Source organism: Colius striatus, chromosome 2, assembly GCF_028858725.1.
Source record: "Colius striatus isolate bColStr4 chromosome 2, bColStr4.1.hap1, whole genome shotgun sequence".
In the NCBI taxonomy this organism is placed as follows: domain Eukaryota; kingdom Metazoa; phylum Chordata; class Aves; order Coliiformes; family Coliidae; genus Colius; species Colius striatus.
In genome coordinates this window covers 114647972-114664795 of record NC_084760.1, presented here as the reverse complement: position 1 = coordinate 114664795, position 16824 = coordinate 114647972, and the positions used below count along the sequence as shown (strand labels likewise).

General features: G+C 42.2%; 1 protein-coding gene across 2 annotated transcripts in view; it reads left to right on the top strand.

The window, feature by feature from the left end:
• The window catches only part of MACROD2 (mono-ADP ribosylhydrolase 2), an 858454-nt gene that overhangs the window by 767924 nt on the left and 73706 nt on the right, over positions 1-16824 (top strand). For both annotated transcript variants that reach the window (XM_061989226.1, XM_061989225.1), the window contains exon 9: positions 9188-9269. In XM_061989226.1, the coding sequence (XP_061845210.1) occupies positions 9188-9269 (82 nt within the window). The remainder of the gene's footprint in view (positions 1-9187; positions 9270-16824) is intronic.

Genomic DNA, 16824 nt, shown 5'->3' with positions numbered 1-16824 from the left:
CTGCTTAGGGCTTCTCAGCAGCACAGACAGAAACAAATGTTTCTGTCCCAGATAGAAGACATCAGCGTGCTCCTATTCCTGCACCACGAGAGGATGCACACCCCTGCCACAGGGAATTGTGAGGGAAGCAGAGCTTTTTGGGATTGACAGGCACGTAGGTCCCACTACACAGGGACCTGTTGTTTTCTCATTAATACCTGAAGTCACTGCCATCCTCTGCCTCAGCATCACAGCAGTACAGAGCTTTACTTTCCAGGACATGAATCCTCATTGCTCTCCCTGCTGGTTCCCAGCCTCAGGCAGCTCTGCCTCCTCCTGGCGCTGGCTCAAGCATCCAAACCTGGATTAGCTATCTGAAGGGCAGGAGGTACCATCATTTGCACTCTCTGGGTGGTTTTAAAACCTGGGGATGTTTTATTTTCAGAACCTTACAGCAGCCACAAAGATGATGGCAAGGAGATTACAATTCTGTTTTCAAGCATGTTATTCTTTTTCCTTGAGCAGCAGACTCTGAGCAAATAGTGCTGACTCTCCTGCTGGCCCTGAGAAGGAGTGGATACTGTATTGGTATATATTACATGACACTACAACAGAACTGGGGAAAACATCAAGAATACAGTAATTTTCCAAAGTGACACCTCAGCATCAGGGGATCTGGCAAAGAGCTTTTTTGGTGTTAGCGGAACACAACGTCTTCTGGGAATTAACGTACCACAGGCTGGATGCCCAGACAGGTTTAGGATGCTCTTAATTATTGGGAACTTTGGGGTATTTAAGTCCAAACTGTACTAAAAAGATACTGAAAGTGATTATGTTGTAAGGTAAAATGTGGTGCAAAAAAGTTGGCCTGTGGAATTACAGCCCCCTGCTTGATTGTGTGCCACAACTCTGTCTTATTCAGCAGAGATCCACAATGAGGATATAAGAAGATATAATGATAACTTTAAGTAAGCTTGATGATTTATATCTTCAAAAACACATGGTTGTTGTAAAACTGCCTATCAGATATTTTCAGAGTACTATCCTTCACAAGCCCTTATTTAACGCAGTTATATTTGCATGCACACCCTCTCTTCACATTTGCCATTTGTCACTGAGATAGCAAATTACATTCATCAGAATCCATTCATTCCCCCAGTTTCGCTGAATACAGGATTATCTTGGCTGTGTCAGCTGCCCTATGACTGGTAACTGTGAAAAATGGAGGTCGCCTTCAGATATTCCAAACATGTATCTTCAAAGGACAGTAGGTATTAAGCTGGAAAAGATTAATGGGCTTTATGTCACCGTGTTTGTGTGGCATAAAAGTGAATTGTGCAGATTGATGGATATCTTGGTAAAAACAAATGCATTTTTAAACTACTCTCTTGCCCCTTTCCTGACAAGTTGTAGTGACCATCAAAAGAAATGTACTGAGACATTGCTTTAAATCCTAGGCTGATTTTACAGGTTTTTTTCACCTTTAGGAAACTGAAAAACTTTTAGTTGAGGAAAGCAAGCTTCACATGTGGACTATTTGTTATTTTATAGTCTCTGTTTATATTAGCACTGTATTAGTCTGTCATGACTTATTTGTCATAGAACAACGCAATAGATAAATAATTGGGACATACACAGTTTTTTTGCTGACCATTTAGTAAATCCTCAGAAACTGTTGTTGCTATTTCCTGCCTTAGATCTAGTTTGCTTCTTTAGGATAGCCACTTTGCTTGTCTGGCAGGTGCTTTGTTCATACAAAAAAAGTAACAGCTCAACATGAAGAGTCACCGGGTCCAAAAGGGAGAGCTCTACCTGTCCTTGAATAATACAATGTGTTAAAAACAAATTGAAAGCACAGAGTGAATTCTCTCAAAGAGAATAAGTAACCTTTATAAAACAACCAAAGTGTTATGGAAAAAGAGTTCTCATTACTGATGCTCACAATACCAGGTGTGTGTTGAAAGGATATGCTAGAGGAAAACTTGTGGTGTGCAGTGAAGCTTGTGAACTTTGCTTGTGAACATTGATAGGATTCATTTTTTTCCCATAGCATCTGATAGAGAATAGGAGAAGAAATCCCAGGCCTCTGGTCTAGTTCTGGTACTCTCATTCTCTATGACCTTGGGCACATCACATCTCTACCTGGAAGCAGAAATCTATCAGAACTCTCACAAAGCTGTAATGCTTACCTGTGTTTGAGATCTGTGGGTAAAAGTACCTCTCCACTGGACATTTATTAGAGTTTTTAGTGTGTTACAGTAATACAGAGGTAGGCTCATGGCATGGTAGTAGCTGCAGTGATGTGTCTGGCAGCCATGTGGGACAGGGAGTAATTTGCCCTCATCTGCTGAGTACCGCAGGAACAGATACAGTAGGCAGGGAGACGTGTGCTGACCGTGTTTTGAATTTATCTTGAGTTTCATTGTGAAGACTCTTGCCACTGCATTTTGTTTTAGAGGCAGGGATTGCTGCAAAGCCTTACAGCATCCCAGAATGGTAGGGGTTGGAAGGGACCTCTAGAGATGATGTAGTCCGACCACGTACCGTTCCTTCGGGCTGTCATTTGTGTTAATATTTTAAACTCGTGATAAATTTCTGCCTTTGTTTTTGTTGTTGGTTTGGGCTTTTTTTTAAATTGCCTTTGGACTTTTAATTATCTCTCACTCCAAGCAAAATATGCTTGCCATTGTGAAGCAGGATATTAAAGCAGTAATAATAACTTTCTGATTTTTAACTTCAGTGAGACCACCACTGAAAACATTCCACTCTATTTGTGATAAAAATATAATACAGAACACATGAATTCTAAAATGATTTATGCTTGTCTTTCAATGCCTGCCTAAGAAATGTGCTGGTCTAAGGAAGAGTTGCTTCCTCATAGCTAGTCCTCAATGGGTATTTGCTCTTGATGTGATATCACAACGCTCCATTAATGCAATCACTTGCAGGAGGCTTACATTAATGTGGATTTTTATTTAGTTTTTTACTTTAGATTCAAAGAATCTCAAAACTCAAACCCATGAGAATCCAAGAGCTTTGTCCTCAGAGAGGATGTCTTTCTTCCTCCACCAGCAGGACTGAAGGATGATCTAGAGATTGCCGCTTTGCCTGAAGCTGGGCTCGCTGGGGTGCTTGCAAGTTCAAGTGATTGGGGTGTGTGTTTTGGCTCAGGTCTGCGGTGGATTTGAAACTGGGCCAACTGTAAAGATCTTAAGGCTAGGTGAATTGCTTTGTGAATATCATCACACAGTTCGTTGATCATCCAATTCACCATATCACCAGTCTGAGACCTCTGCCTCACACCTTGTTCTGAGGATGGAAGCGGCACCGAAGCTTTGTATTTGCCATAAATACTGAACTGAAGTTCTTTTTGAGGGTAATTCCACGATTATAGACTGTGATGTTGTGCTGAAAGGAGCAGACAGTCAGCTAGGCTTTATGCTTTAATGGTTGCTGTGAAATTGGTAATAATACCAGGAGACTGAATTTTAATTTACAGTGCTGTGAAATGAGTAGTTTTTGCAGGGCCTGAAGCTTTCACCTTTGGAAGGAGTGTGTGAGAACTTCTGGCCTCGAATGTGGCTCATTTCCAAGTGAGATGCACTCTTCTTTGCTCTTTCCAGTCAGACAGATGGCTATCTGGACAGCTGGCCACATGTGCATGGTGCTCAGGAAAGGCAGTGCCTCTGGCAAAGTGAATCGCAGCTGCTGCAAGGGATATGACAGGTTCCTGTGTTATTTTCTAGAGCTAGTGTTTCCATCTGTTAGTTGGTTGCAATAGGATCAGATCAGGCAGTGGGTAGGCTGAAAAGGAGATGGCCAGCATCAAGAGTATTGTTTAACATTAAGAATGCGAGACCAAATGTTGGTCTCTTTGAAGTGTACCTCTGCCAGTGCAAGGTGTTAGCTCAGTCCTGGGCAGGGAGAAACTCATGTCACAAAACCAGGAGAGAAAGAGAGGTGGAAAATGAGAAGATAAGCCAGGGAGAGAGATGTGGCAAACTGAATCCCTTCCACAGAAACAGAATGAATTTCATACAGTGTGCAGGTACCATCTCAGACACTCGTAGCCTGCTTCTATGGCACATCAAAAAGCTTTTTCTCCTTACTCTTTGCTTCCCACAACTGAAATTTTGATTCCACAAGAGTATAATTTAGAAACCTGACCTGGAGGACTCTGTTCCCTTCTCTGTAATGGAAGTCATCGTGGGCAATGAAGCCAGTGGGGCCACTCAAACAGTCCCAACGGAGGGGAAAATGTGGGATTACAGCACATTCAGGGCTTTACAGGCATTGTAGTCGGGGAGTTTTAATATGGGCACAGGCATCTCTGAACTGTGACTGTTAAGGATATGTTTGGGAAGGTATCTAAAGATTTAGGATAATGAAATTTGAGTAGCAGAACAACTTTAATTCTTAAGGAGGCAAATGTTATTTCTGGTGTTGTGGAGTATAGGCATTGATCCAAGCACACCGCAGCCAGTAAAAAGTCTCTCTGTTTGTCTTCCTTGAGTTTGAAATTAAATCCACAGAATGTTTGGTAAACTGAAAATGTAACAGCAAGCTTCTGGTGTTCACCAGTGATAGGTCCTGGTGGGATCAGGCAGGGCCATTTCACAAAAGTGATTTGCTCCACATACAAAGAGCAGAAAGCTGCTTCATTCTCTTTGTTGTTTATTGCCATTAATTTGATTTGGGATTGGGAAATATTTTTTACAAGTTGGTATTTTTTTTTGGTTGCGTACGTTCTGGTAAGATTTAGCCTAGGAGGAAATTTGTCACATGTAATAAAAAGCAGTCACTGCCTGCCAGGTAAATGTCTTGGTTCTGTGGATGCACGTGAAATACTTGGTAAGCCTGAAATGCAGTTGGGGTTCTTTTCGTTGCAAGTTGTTATTGTGTTAGGATGCAAGATGGCAATGACATGGAAATACTCATTAGATAAAATAGTCTAGAATGCCTTTTGGTCAGTTTTCTGCTTCAAATCTGTGCTGGATATATCCAGCTTGGCACCTGGGCACACATACAGCAATACGTATGACAACATTTGGCACATCTTTTGGATTGTGCTTGGCAACACCTCTTGTAGTGCACAGCTATTACTGTTCCCTAAACAGGTAGGGAAATTAAGTAAGAGGAATTGGACAACCTACTAGAGGACACAGCAAAAGGGCTGAGATAAAAACAGAGACTTTTTGAACATAAAATATATATATAGGTACAGCTGCAGAGTATAGACTTCTCCTATTATCAGTGGCCACATTCATGTTGCAGCAGAGGGAAGGATCCTCTGGGGAGCTTGGTGTGTACCTTTAGTTTGCTGGGAAGGCAGGGCCTTTTCCTTGCTCACAGAATCCATTAAAAAGGTTGTAAAGTTGCCAGAAAGCATCAGCAGACTCTTGTTGTGGCTTTGGATGTGGCAAGGCTTGTGACCATTTCTTCAAGTGGTGCGTGTCCAGCTTCTTGTCCCGTTTGTCTTCTGTGGGCAGAACTGTCTCTGATCAGCAGTAGCTATGTATCAGTGGAGCTGGGCTGCCGTGGAGTTGGGCAGCTCCCAGCTCTGCTGTGTGCTTTGTGGGACCCTCAGCAGCTTGTTACGCTTCCTATGCTGCTGTGATGGAGCAGTCCCTGAGCACCCATCCACCCCAGGCTCCCGTGGAGCTCTTCTCCACAGTGATCTAGGAGAGAAAAAGCCTGAGCTGCATTAAGCTGCCAATAAACTTAAAACTCGCTAGATGTGAAGTGCTTTCAAATTCACAAGGGAAAAAACAATCAACCAACCAACAAAAAAAAACACTAAAAAAAAACCCAGGAGGAGATATTTTTGCCAGTTTCTTTGTATTAAAATCAATGCTGCTGCTATTAAGACCAACAGTGTTTATATACCTAGTGGCGGGAGGGGGGGTGTTTCAGTTTATGGGATTCGGCTGTATCCTTGTAAAATCATGTTGTTAATGACTGCCTCTGAGTCCATTCCACAGCAAAACAGCCTGAGCCCTGTGAGCCACACAGAGCCTCAGAAGTTTGCTGATCCTTATCAGGTGCAGCTAACAACATCACTGGGAAGTTATCCCCCTTGAAATTCAGTGGAGCCTGGCAAGGAGAGCAGGGCCCAAGGAAAATAATATATATATCTTAAAAAACTAAAATCAATGTACTTACTGCCTTGAGCTGTGAGGCTGCCTACTAAGTGAACAGCTCATGCAATTTAACTCCCTTCTTCCTGTGTTGCAGCACTCTTAGTTTTGGGGTTCTTTGATCCACCTATTCATAGCTGTGAAGCGAGCAGAATTTAATCAGGCTCTGACAGGGGATGGTGGATTTTAATGCTGGCCTCCAAAGAAGAGCTGTCAATCAAGGATGAGCTGTAATACCTTCAACGTGCAACTCCTTTAAACTTCTGCTGCACTTGAATGGTGCTTGGTCAGCTGTGGAGGAGCCAGGCACCTACAAAAGGCACCGGGGGCTCCCTGGGCCGGCTGTGGGAGTCTCTGGGGACCAGTTGCTGCCCTCTGTAAAGGCATGAAACATCTAATCAAGTAGACATTTCCTAAGCACATGAGAGGAGAGATTTCCTCTTTGAATAAGTTGCTGCTTTCTTAAGTGCACATCCCAAAAGGCCTGCTGAGCTATTGTGGGGCAGCAGACTAGGCAGGTCTGGAGTCACTTGGATTAAACCTTTCCTTATTGTAGCTGGAACAGGAACAGTGAGGACAAAGGTTACTTTCCATACCTAATTTCAAGTAACTTTAGCTGGGGATCTTAGATAAAATAGTCAATGACTGGCAGGATGATAGAATATGGTTTAATTTCAGATTTACTATCTGCCAACACATGCCATTCAATCAGATAAACACAGGATTTCGACTGTCATCACAATATCTTCTGCATACTTAAAAATAGAGCACTTTCTCTCACACCAAGAAAAAATTGAACATGTTTATATATAGCATGTATATAGTCAGGAGGCTAGAAATTTGGAAATAGTCTGCCATTTCTACAGAGATTCCTATCTTTAAATTAAGGAATTATATTGGAAGCAGTAGAAATTGTCAGGATTGCACAAGTTTTATCATTGTCAACTGCACAGAATAAATAAAAGTGAAGGGAACACCTTGAGAAGTTGAACTACATAAAATGAGGGGAATGTCTGTAGTATTTACAGCAGAGGATATGAGACTGGAGAGAGAGCAAAATGACTCAGAATGTCTCTGCGTGGGAATACAGTTCCTCCTCTGGTTTCTAAGCTTCCATCCTTGCTCTTTTGTCTGTCCTGGTTCGGGTACTGAGCCTAACACTGTAATGCTTGAATATCCACTCTGCTTAGGAGGCAGAGATAAAGACTGGCAATCTAACATCACCCCAGCACTACCCTAAACCACTTTTCACAAGCAGTGTGATTAAGCACTCATTGTCTAAAGCTTCCCTGCTGAAAACACACAACTTTACTTAGGTGGAAACCCTCACCTACCTCTTGCTGCTGGTGCTTTACGTTATAAGTTTGTGAGTACACAGATAAGTATGGCTTTTTGGCTTAAGCACTTAACCAGCATCTGGGTTCTTTATTATATCCCTTGTGAAGAGTATGAGCCAGTGACACAGGCCAGCATATTTTTAAGGTCTAGCCTGGTTTGTTTACGAGGGATGCACAGAGCAGCTTGTTTCTGTGAACATCATAAGAGCAGACAGGACCAGGCAGTTTCCTTGCTCATAAATCTGCCTATCTGCTTCCCCAGCAAGCAGCGTCTGCCCAAGCTCTGTCCTGCTGCTTTCTCTGCCGCTCACGAGCCTCTTCCTTAACACTCACGTCACCTGTATCTTCAGTCTCATATTTCCTATCTTGTTTGCTCTCTCAGATATTGTTGTCAGCTTTGATTCAGAGATGTCCTTGTTAGCAACTACTACCATTTCCCAGCACAACGGGTTATTGCCTGCCCTCATTCCCTTCTGTATTCTACCAAGCTGCTCCAAAATGAGCTCTAAAATGATGTCCTTGAGCTGCTCAGCATAATGTTATCTCCAAAGCCAAAACTTGCACTTTGCTTAGCAGCTCTAACACAAGGACAGGATTTTCTACTGAAGATAAGGGCAAGAAGGCTTTTTTTTTTAAGTGTTCCTCCCTGCAGGAAGGAGGCTGATGCTATTTCTAGTGCGTGCAGAGAAGGTGCCGGCGAGGAGCTCAGCTAAGACAGACAGGCTTATTGCCCACGGAGACACGGGGACAGCATAATGCCTGCCGAGGTGCAGGGTCTCCCATTGCTTGGGCTTCATCCCTTTCTGGTTAAGCTCTTGTGCACTTTGGAGAAGAACTTGATTACGAGGTTGAGAGTCCCTCAGCTGATCTGTGGGAGGGTCATTTTAAATTCCTCCCTCCTGGAGCTGGGTTTTTTGCTGCAGAGGCAGTTTGTGCTGCGCCTTGCAAACCAATAAAGAAAGAACACGGCTAGAGTGAAGTCCAGTGTGGGTGTTTTTCAGTCTTAAAGGCTTTGGATTTCTGTTTGGATTTTGTTTGGCTTTTTGGGAGGTCTCCTTTAGAAACAGCTTTCACGTATAGTGATCTCCCTAACAATTTATTTGAAGTCATTGGTGGGTGGCACATATATTATGGGCTGTGGTTTCATTGATACACTCAGCCTGGCTAAGTAGATGGCATATTAAATGTTTTATTTACCCCGTGTGCTACCTGTCATCTAATCAGCTTTTGTTTTTGCTGCATTCGGCTTGTATTATAGCAAGAGTAAGTGGTTTCATGTAAATTAAAACCACATGAAACCTTTTAAAGCCATTTTAAAATACTAAATGCTTTTGCAAATAGGTTTGTCGGACAAGGATTGGAAAAAGAGCTCTTTGCTTACCCATTTATTCTTTTGTATGCTTATTAGAAGCCCCCCATGTGACTCTTTCATCAAACATTGCATCCCAGTACTCATCTAGAATGCCAAAAGTCATTTATACTGCGCACAAGAGTGGTTTTGCATAAACAGGAGGCAGTTAACAAAGAATACAGTTGTGAACTGCAATTGCAAATGTTGTTTTATAAATTACAACACAGATGCACCATAAAGTCCAAACATGCATCCCTGTGTTTTCTTGCTTGCCTGGAGCATAAAAGCTTGTTGGCTTAAAAGTTCCTTTGCTTTTATTAGCTATTTTTGCCAAATGTTTATGATTGCCATCGTTTCACCATGAATAATTTTGTTTCTTACAGGTGGATCGTATCATCTTCTGTGTCTTTTTGGAAGTTGATTACAAGATTTTCAAGAAGAAAATGGGCGAGTTTTTCCCTCTAGGTAGGTAATCGAGTACTGTGTGGCTTGACAATATGATGCACCCAAAAGACAACAGTTGGCATTCGTTCTTCTTTCTGTGCCAAAGCCAAGTATTACAATGTAAACTTTCTTTAAAGATCAGCCTCACGTAGAGGCTCTGATCCTGGACAAATGCAGACATATAAAATTTGTGAACCAGTGAAAGTACTTGTGATAGTGCCTTTGGAAAATCAAGGCCTGCTTTTCTATGTTCAGTACAGCTGTTCTTCTTTCTCTGCTCCATCCCAATGCCCTCCCAAAACCCCGGTGTGTGGTACTGGCTCTCCTGGCTCTTGAGAAGAAAATGATTTGCACTAATGTATATAGCTCTTAGTGTATGTTGCTTTTCCATACACTCTGTACACGCTTTACTCTTTCGTTAATGATGCTGGTAGGGTTTCTCTGGGTCTGAAAAGATACCGCAGGGGTTAGAGCCCAACTGTGTCTGAATGAGAACTTTAAACTTGAGCCGTCCCTGTGCGAGAATGAACGGGAGAAAGATGGCTCTCGCTGGAGCTCTTGGCAAATGTTAGCCATTCATCTTAGGTTTCACACAGGAGGTTACTTCCTAGAATTTAAGAAAACCTGGTGGATAGTAAATTTGTTTAACACACCCCCCTGTATGCCCATGATTTATTTGGATCGTATATGATTAGAAATCTGTGTTCATTTTTCTTTTATCAACCCTAACTTCCCATTTAATTTGGGGTTTATGACATCAGACCTGCTATGTGTGACAACATCCAGATTTTAGTATTTTATTATCCATCTCAGAAGCAGCAGTCGCTTAAATACTCCCTATGCTGTGCATCTGGTGGAAAGGGCCTTTGAGTAATAGGAAGCAGAGCTTTGGTGTGTTGTGAGTCTCCGATAATTCTACAGGACCCTGTTGTCTCAGTAGTCACAGTGGTTTTATTCCTTTTACTTTGGCTGGTAGCATGGAAATTGTGATGTATCTGTCTCATCTCACTAGAACAAAGCTTTTTGCAGAAGACTTTATAATCTGCAGTTTGAGGCGATTGGCAGCTGAAACTTAAAGACCTATTGAATTATTCAGGTAGCATAGAATGCTGTCTAACTGCTTAATAATACCTTTGTCTGGGGCACATGGAACGTGCATTTCAACGACTACATTCACGTCTAATCTGTTCGTTGGGTGCTTTTATTTTTTACTGGCAATTTATCCCAACATATAGGATTGACAGCACACTGCCTACCATTGCTGCCTCTGTCCTTGCCCTTCAGATTAAGCAAGAGTAGACTGCAGTGTCAGCTTGTCAACAAAGCAGAGTATTAATACTCACCTTCATCGTTAAGGTCTTTGAAATCATGGATTAAAGCCTGATATTGTTGTTACAAATGTAAAACCCACTTGGGTTTGAAAGTCTGAGAGACAAGGTGCTTCAGAGCTGAAGCAGGGCAAGCCCAAGAAGGAAAAGGGAGGAAAATGGGAGATTTGTTTCTCTTGGGGGGTTTTCAAAAGCTGATACTGTTGAACTCCTGTCTCCAGAAATCTTGTGGTTGTGTGGTTGGATATTATATAAAGACTCTTAATGGCATTATGCCACATTATATAGATGGTCCATTGTACCATAATTTTGAAAGTATGTTTATTCTCATGCATAAGAAGTTTTTGTAGAGTTTTCTTTGCTTGAACTAAAACTGGGAGTTTTATATATGACCATAGAGAGATGGTCGTGGTGGGGACCCTCTAAGGTGCAGCAAATCCAGTGGTTTGCAAGTATGAGACTATAAAAAAGGTTGATCCAATGTTCACGCAGACAGCTGTCTGGAGAAAGATGTTTTAGTTCTCAGCAGTCACAGTTTGGCATAGATTGCTAAAAGATCTTAGGGCCCATTTTCACAGGCAGTGCGATTTTCTTACCACTGATGACTCTGAAAACAAGTTTTGATATGTCTTAACTACATTGATTTCTAGGAGGACCTGAGCACCTCCTGGCTGGTGAGCCGGAGCTTTAAAAGGAAAAGCTTTAAAAACTAAGCTGACTCAGTGAAGAATTTCCTATGGTAGGGTCATTAGTCAGTGATTCAGGAGATGCCTTGAATCACCTCAGACATTTGGTATGCCCTTATAGGAGTCACTTAGTTCTTTGACTTGCTAGGAGACAGGGAGAGGCAGGAAGGGTACATGCTGTCCAAAACACTGTTAGTGTCCCTGGAGAAACAATCAGTATCTAGGACTCTCTCCTGGAGGAGTGCCCAAGTGATTAATATATAATCTCAGGCTTTCTTTGCTGTCTTGATTTGATGCTTTTCTGTAGGGTACCACCACTTCAACAGGTGTCAGCTGAAGTCAGCCCATCCTGAATTGCCTGTAGCCTACTTGTGAGGCTATCAGCTGAAGGTCCCAGTAGCCATCACCATATGACCGTGGTGTCTGCTGTTTGTTCCTCCTTTTTTCTGGTCTCTTATGAATTGCCATCTGCATTTAAAGGAGTAAGCTTGATGAGGAGTTATCACAGCAGACACTCCTACTGTAGAGATACTCCATCTCTCTGCAGGACTGGCTGCTTGCACAGAAGATTTAGTCAGCATGGTTCTGTGTCGAGGAATTAGCAACTGTCTCTACCTTTGGCAATAAATTCCTGATACATAGACTGTGAAAGGCATTGCAGGGACTGGTGGTTTTGTTTTGTTTTTAAGTGAATCTATTAATGTAGGGAAATGAAAGTCTTTAAGGATAGACTTGTGTTAAATTTAAATTGATAGGACACTACCTAAAGGCTCACAGGAGAGCATAACACTGAGATATTGCTTTAAGCTTAGAGAAAAACATCAAGACATTTTTAAAGTGTGTCTCACATTCAGAAACATTATGAAATATATCTACTTTAATAGATGTGGACAAAAATGCTTAGAAAGAAGAATATATTCATGGAGTTATATACATAAATAGTTATTACTTTAAACCCAGTGCATTAATAAATCCAAAAAAGACATCCGAGTGCTTGAGCTAGTCAAGTGATAATGAAATGAAACTAGAGTTACACCTCAGTGCATTAGAGTAAGTGGAATATAGATATAGGGAAATTGTTCCATTAGTTGAACATATCATTAGGCCTATTTTGCGAGTCGAATGCCAAAGAAATTAGTTGAGTAATAGTACTGATATTAAGACAACTGCCAAGAACCTTGTCATTTGCAAACTTCAAATATATAGGGGAAGAGGCAGACTTCTGAGTAATTTCATATCTTAGGAGCACAGGAAAGCTGTTCAGCAACAGACCAGTTGTCACAGTCTCAGCATTTCTGATTCAATCCCAGCAATCAGTAGCCTGTACAGAACCCGAGCCAAAGCCAGCGTGCTCCAAGGGAGGATGCTACCTAATCTTTAACTCAGAATCTCATCCTAGTTGTTGTCTGGAAAAGCACAGATTTAGAAACTAAAGGCTTCTGGTCCACACATAAATTTTGTTCAAGCTCTGAGATTTTGCTGAGAAGCTTTTATATATCCTGCTAGAAAAAAGAGTGAGGATGGAAGGCTGTTTCAGTAGAACAACCAACCTTCTGTGCTCAGATGGATTGCTGTTCTATCATATTATTTGAAGCAAACAGTGATTGTTTTTACTAATCAAGTCTTATCTCCAAGTGGAATGAGATAGCCGACCATTCTCCCTTCAGCTGCACTGGGAAATTCTCTCAGCTTAATCCAAGAGAATGTCTTGCTACATATCTTTCAGGCAAATAAAATACCCTTGCCTGCAGTTCTGGCTCAGACGTGTGCTTCTTACATCGCTGGATTCATTGCCACTAGTGCTGTGAGTGAGCTTTCCGGGAAAGGAGCTGATACTCGCATCATTTTTTCTCTTGGAATTCGTTGTTTCTTTTAACAGAGTTCTGCTTGGAGCCTAGATGCTAGGCGTAGCTTTTATTGCTAAATATATGCAGATTTACAAGACTGACCAGGAAATGGTACAAAAAGCTCCCCTTGAAAGGATTTACCAACATCGACCTTACAGTGATACATGCTTCTAGGAAGCTATTCGGAGGAGTAAAGTTAAGAGTATTTGTAAACAGTTGCCAGCTGGAGGCCAAGATACCTCTTTTTTTGCCTTCTGTATTTTGTGTATACCTAGCTACTTAATATGTCAGGTAGATAATCTTGTAAGGACCTTTGGCAAATGCTTATTTTTCATGGTGGCTATAGTATATTATGAAAGGTTTCTCTGAAATTGTAATGCATAAAGTATTTCTAAATCTGCCACCTGTTACCAGTGGATTGGAGAGGGGAATAATTTTGTTTCTGCAAATGTTCTTGAGACAGGAATAATGCTATAAAGGGTACCTACTGTGAAGCTGCAACATTCCAGGTTATATTATATTCCTACTATTTTAAAGAGAGTAACAAAATTACTTCACCAAAGCATCGCTAAAATTGTTAGAGAAGAGGACAGGTTTGCACTTTTATTAGACCAGTTGATAAATGGAAGATGCACACTTTTAGACTCTGTGTCCTTTCAAAGCTAATGAAAGGATGCGAAGCCCAAGAGCTTGTTCATTTTTTTTGAGACGGATCAGTTGGCGTTAGGAAATAGAGAGAGAAATTGCTTCATCGTGAAAAAAAGTTTCTCTCCCCTCTGTCCCAGGTTATCACACTTAATGCATTTTTTGCTTTTATCTTGGTTGATGAAAACACTGTCCCCCTTACCCAAAGCGCAGGGATAAGAGCTACTGTCTTATATTAATCTTCCCGTTACTTCGGGAGGATGCACAGCATCCTAGTTGTGCATAAATGTGCAAATGTATTACAATTGCAGAGGAAATTCATTGTTGAGAGATCTACCGGGCTTGGAATCAAATTGAAAACTGTCTAAATGGCTGAATGAAGGGCTTTGTATTAAAAAGGCAGATCCCCGCACTAATACGTGAGTGGACTCCTAAGCAGAGATTGTAATTTCTGTACTGGTATTGAGAAGCATCGCCCGCTTCGCTTAATATGGCAGATTTCACTGAGGCTGAAGCAGTCCTCAGCTGGGAGCAAAGGAATCATAAGTTAGCCCTTAGTAAGTAATCCTGTATCAAATGGGTAATTCATTTGATAAATTTAGCCTCTGTATTTGCATTTGCAGTGTTCATGAGCCGATTCGTTTCCTTAATTCATCACCGGAATGTAGTCCACAAAATATTTTTCATGGCCTTTATTTTACTATGTGGATAGGTGCCAAGCAGTTTACTGGAAGTACCCAGTATCCTTTATCTGAGATTTCACCTGGGTAGTGATTTACCTCGTTATTCACAAGGCTCTATTTTTTTTCTGACTAGTTTAGACAGGTGTGTGAGCGCCACTGGGGCTTGGGCCTCTCTGGAAGAGGACGTTAGGGAGTAAGATTTGGGTTTGAAATTCCATTGGCCTTCTCCTAATGGATGAGAGCTATCCCAAAGGCTTTGGTTGCAGCTACTTTTCCAATCTCCATTTTTCAGGTTGTCATGTTAACAGCTGATAACCGCCTGTGTTTTCACAGGTTTAAACTAGAGACACTCAGACTGTCATCTCCCTTTCTTCACTGCTTCCCTCACAAAGCTTTCAAGGCACTGTGGATGGGCTCACAGAGCCTAAATTTATGTCCAGACACCTGCTGTGGGTACATGAACACATACGAGGCTGAGCAGAAGCTGGAGCAGAGCCAAAATGGCCATGCACAGCAGCAAAAGATTGGGACATGGTGTCCCAGTCTTTGGCCTGTGCCATGGTGATGGGCAATCCAGGCCTATTTGCTTGAAGGAGCCAAACGAGTCCTGCTTCCCTGACCCTCCAGTTCTGGTGGAGCTGCAATCCCTGCCATTGCGTTGGGATGCTCAGGAGCTTCTCTGGTTTCTCTGGCTTGTATAACTTTTGACTTGGCGCTTAGAGATCCTGCTTGGCTTTCCACAGGGTGAATGTGCAATGAGAGGATGCATGTCTATGTATCCCTTTCCTTTCCTGAGATATGCATCAAGCTATCGAGAGCATGCCAGGGTACCCTTCAATATCAGACCTGCTTCAGACTCCGTGTCAGCATTTAATGTAACCCCAGACTGGAAATGTGAGGGAGAGGAGGGGACTCCTGTGTTCAGGCAGACGAGTGAGGGGTTTTTGGTGGGTGGAAGGCAGCAGTGCTTTTGGAGAAGCTGTGTCACGCTGATAATTTTACATGTATACAAAAAGCTCTCTGCACCCCTTTGAGCTGTCTTTATATTGGAGGCTGTCATCCTCAGATGGCTTCTGCAAGACCCCTCGCTGGAGGACTTAATTCAAAACAGCTGGGAGGAAGCACAGCCCCGCTGTTTCCCTTGATGGTTACTTGTCCCTCAGTAGCAGAGGCTTCAAAGGAAGCATTGCTCATATGGGGAAGCTGGAAGAGCATGTACACCAGAACAGGATGCTGGCTTAGCTCTAGTTCTCTGTCACAGCACTTACAGATCCTGATAAAGTACACTCCAACATAAATAGGATGCTGTAAAAATTGTTCTCAATCCAAAAGTTTAATATAGCCATAAGGTTTAAAATACCGATCCATTACGAAATGTGTCTGAAACAACTTACCTCATAACATCTTAAGCTAACTAAAAGCTAAATATGTTCATAAAACTGTGGAACAATATTTTTCTGTGGGCTTTTGTCTTCATTTGCTGTGGCAATGACTGTGCCAGTGCTGTCATTGGAGTATTTGTCTTAGCCCTTTTGCCAGTGTCTCAATGTAGTGCAGAAGGATGAACAAGAAGCAGCTCGGGAGTGGTGCTTTGGAGGCAGAGTATGTAAGTGATAGCTCAGATATTTTTTTCAGCATCTTAGGAAATATGCAGACAGAGAGAGAGTTCTTAGCACGTTCTAACATGGCAGTGTGTTTCCAGTACCTGGCAAAAAGTTAATGGGCATTTTCCTGCTTCAGTTTGAATTACAATAAAACCTGGTACAGTCCCTTGTGAATTATTTTCTGTCTGAGTGCTGACAGAGCATTGCTCTACACTTTGGCTGTGTTGCCAACCACTTGGCAATACTTAGCAAGTATTGGGTGACCTCAGAATTTGGGCTTGGATCTTCTGGTTTCACAGATTTCCAATACTATCTGTTACGTAGCTTGGAAAATCATTTGCCCCCTCATTCCTGACGGCAGCAATGGCACTCCTTGGAGCAGGCTCTGGACAATGAGGCTGTAAGCTCTTAAAGTACTGTTGTCAGTAGCTTTTGCTTTAAGTTGAGCCTCTTCTTCGTTGTGCCAGTTAAGACCTTGTAGACTTTTCCCTCATCTCCTTTTGTTAGCGTGTCAATGGAGCCCACAGTTAGTCTAGAAGTTAGGGAAAATGGCTGTTTCTATGTCCATTCAGTGCAAATCCCTGAGATCTCCTGCTCCTTGGAGACACCAGGATAAGGACTGCATTGAAACAGCAAAGTGACAGGGGGTGCGAATGCCCTTGAAGCCTTGGGAGTCATATGGATGCAAGGACCAGGCTGTCATGTGCACCAGCAGTGTGGGAGCACACAGGGGAGATGATGAGTGGAAAAATGACAAAGGTGAATGTGGAGCAATTATTTACC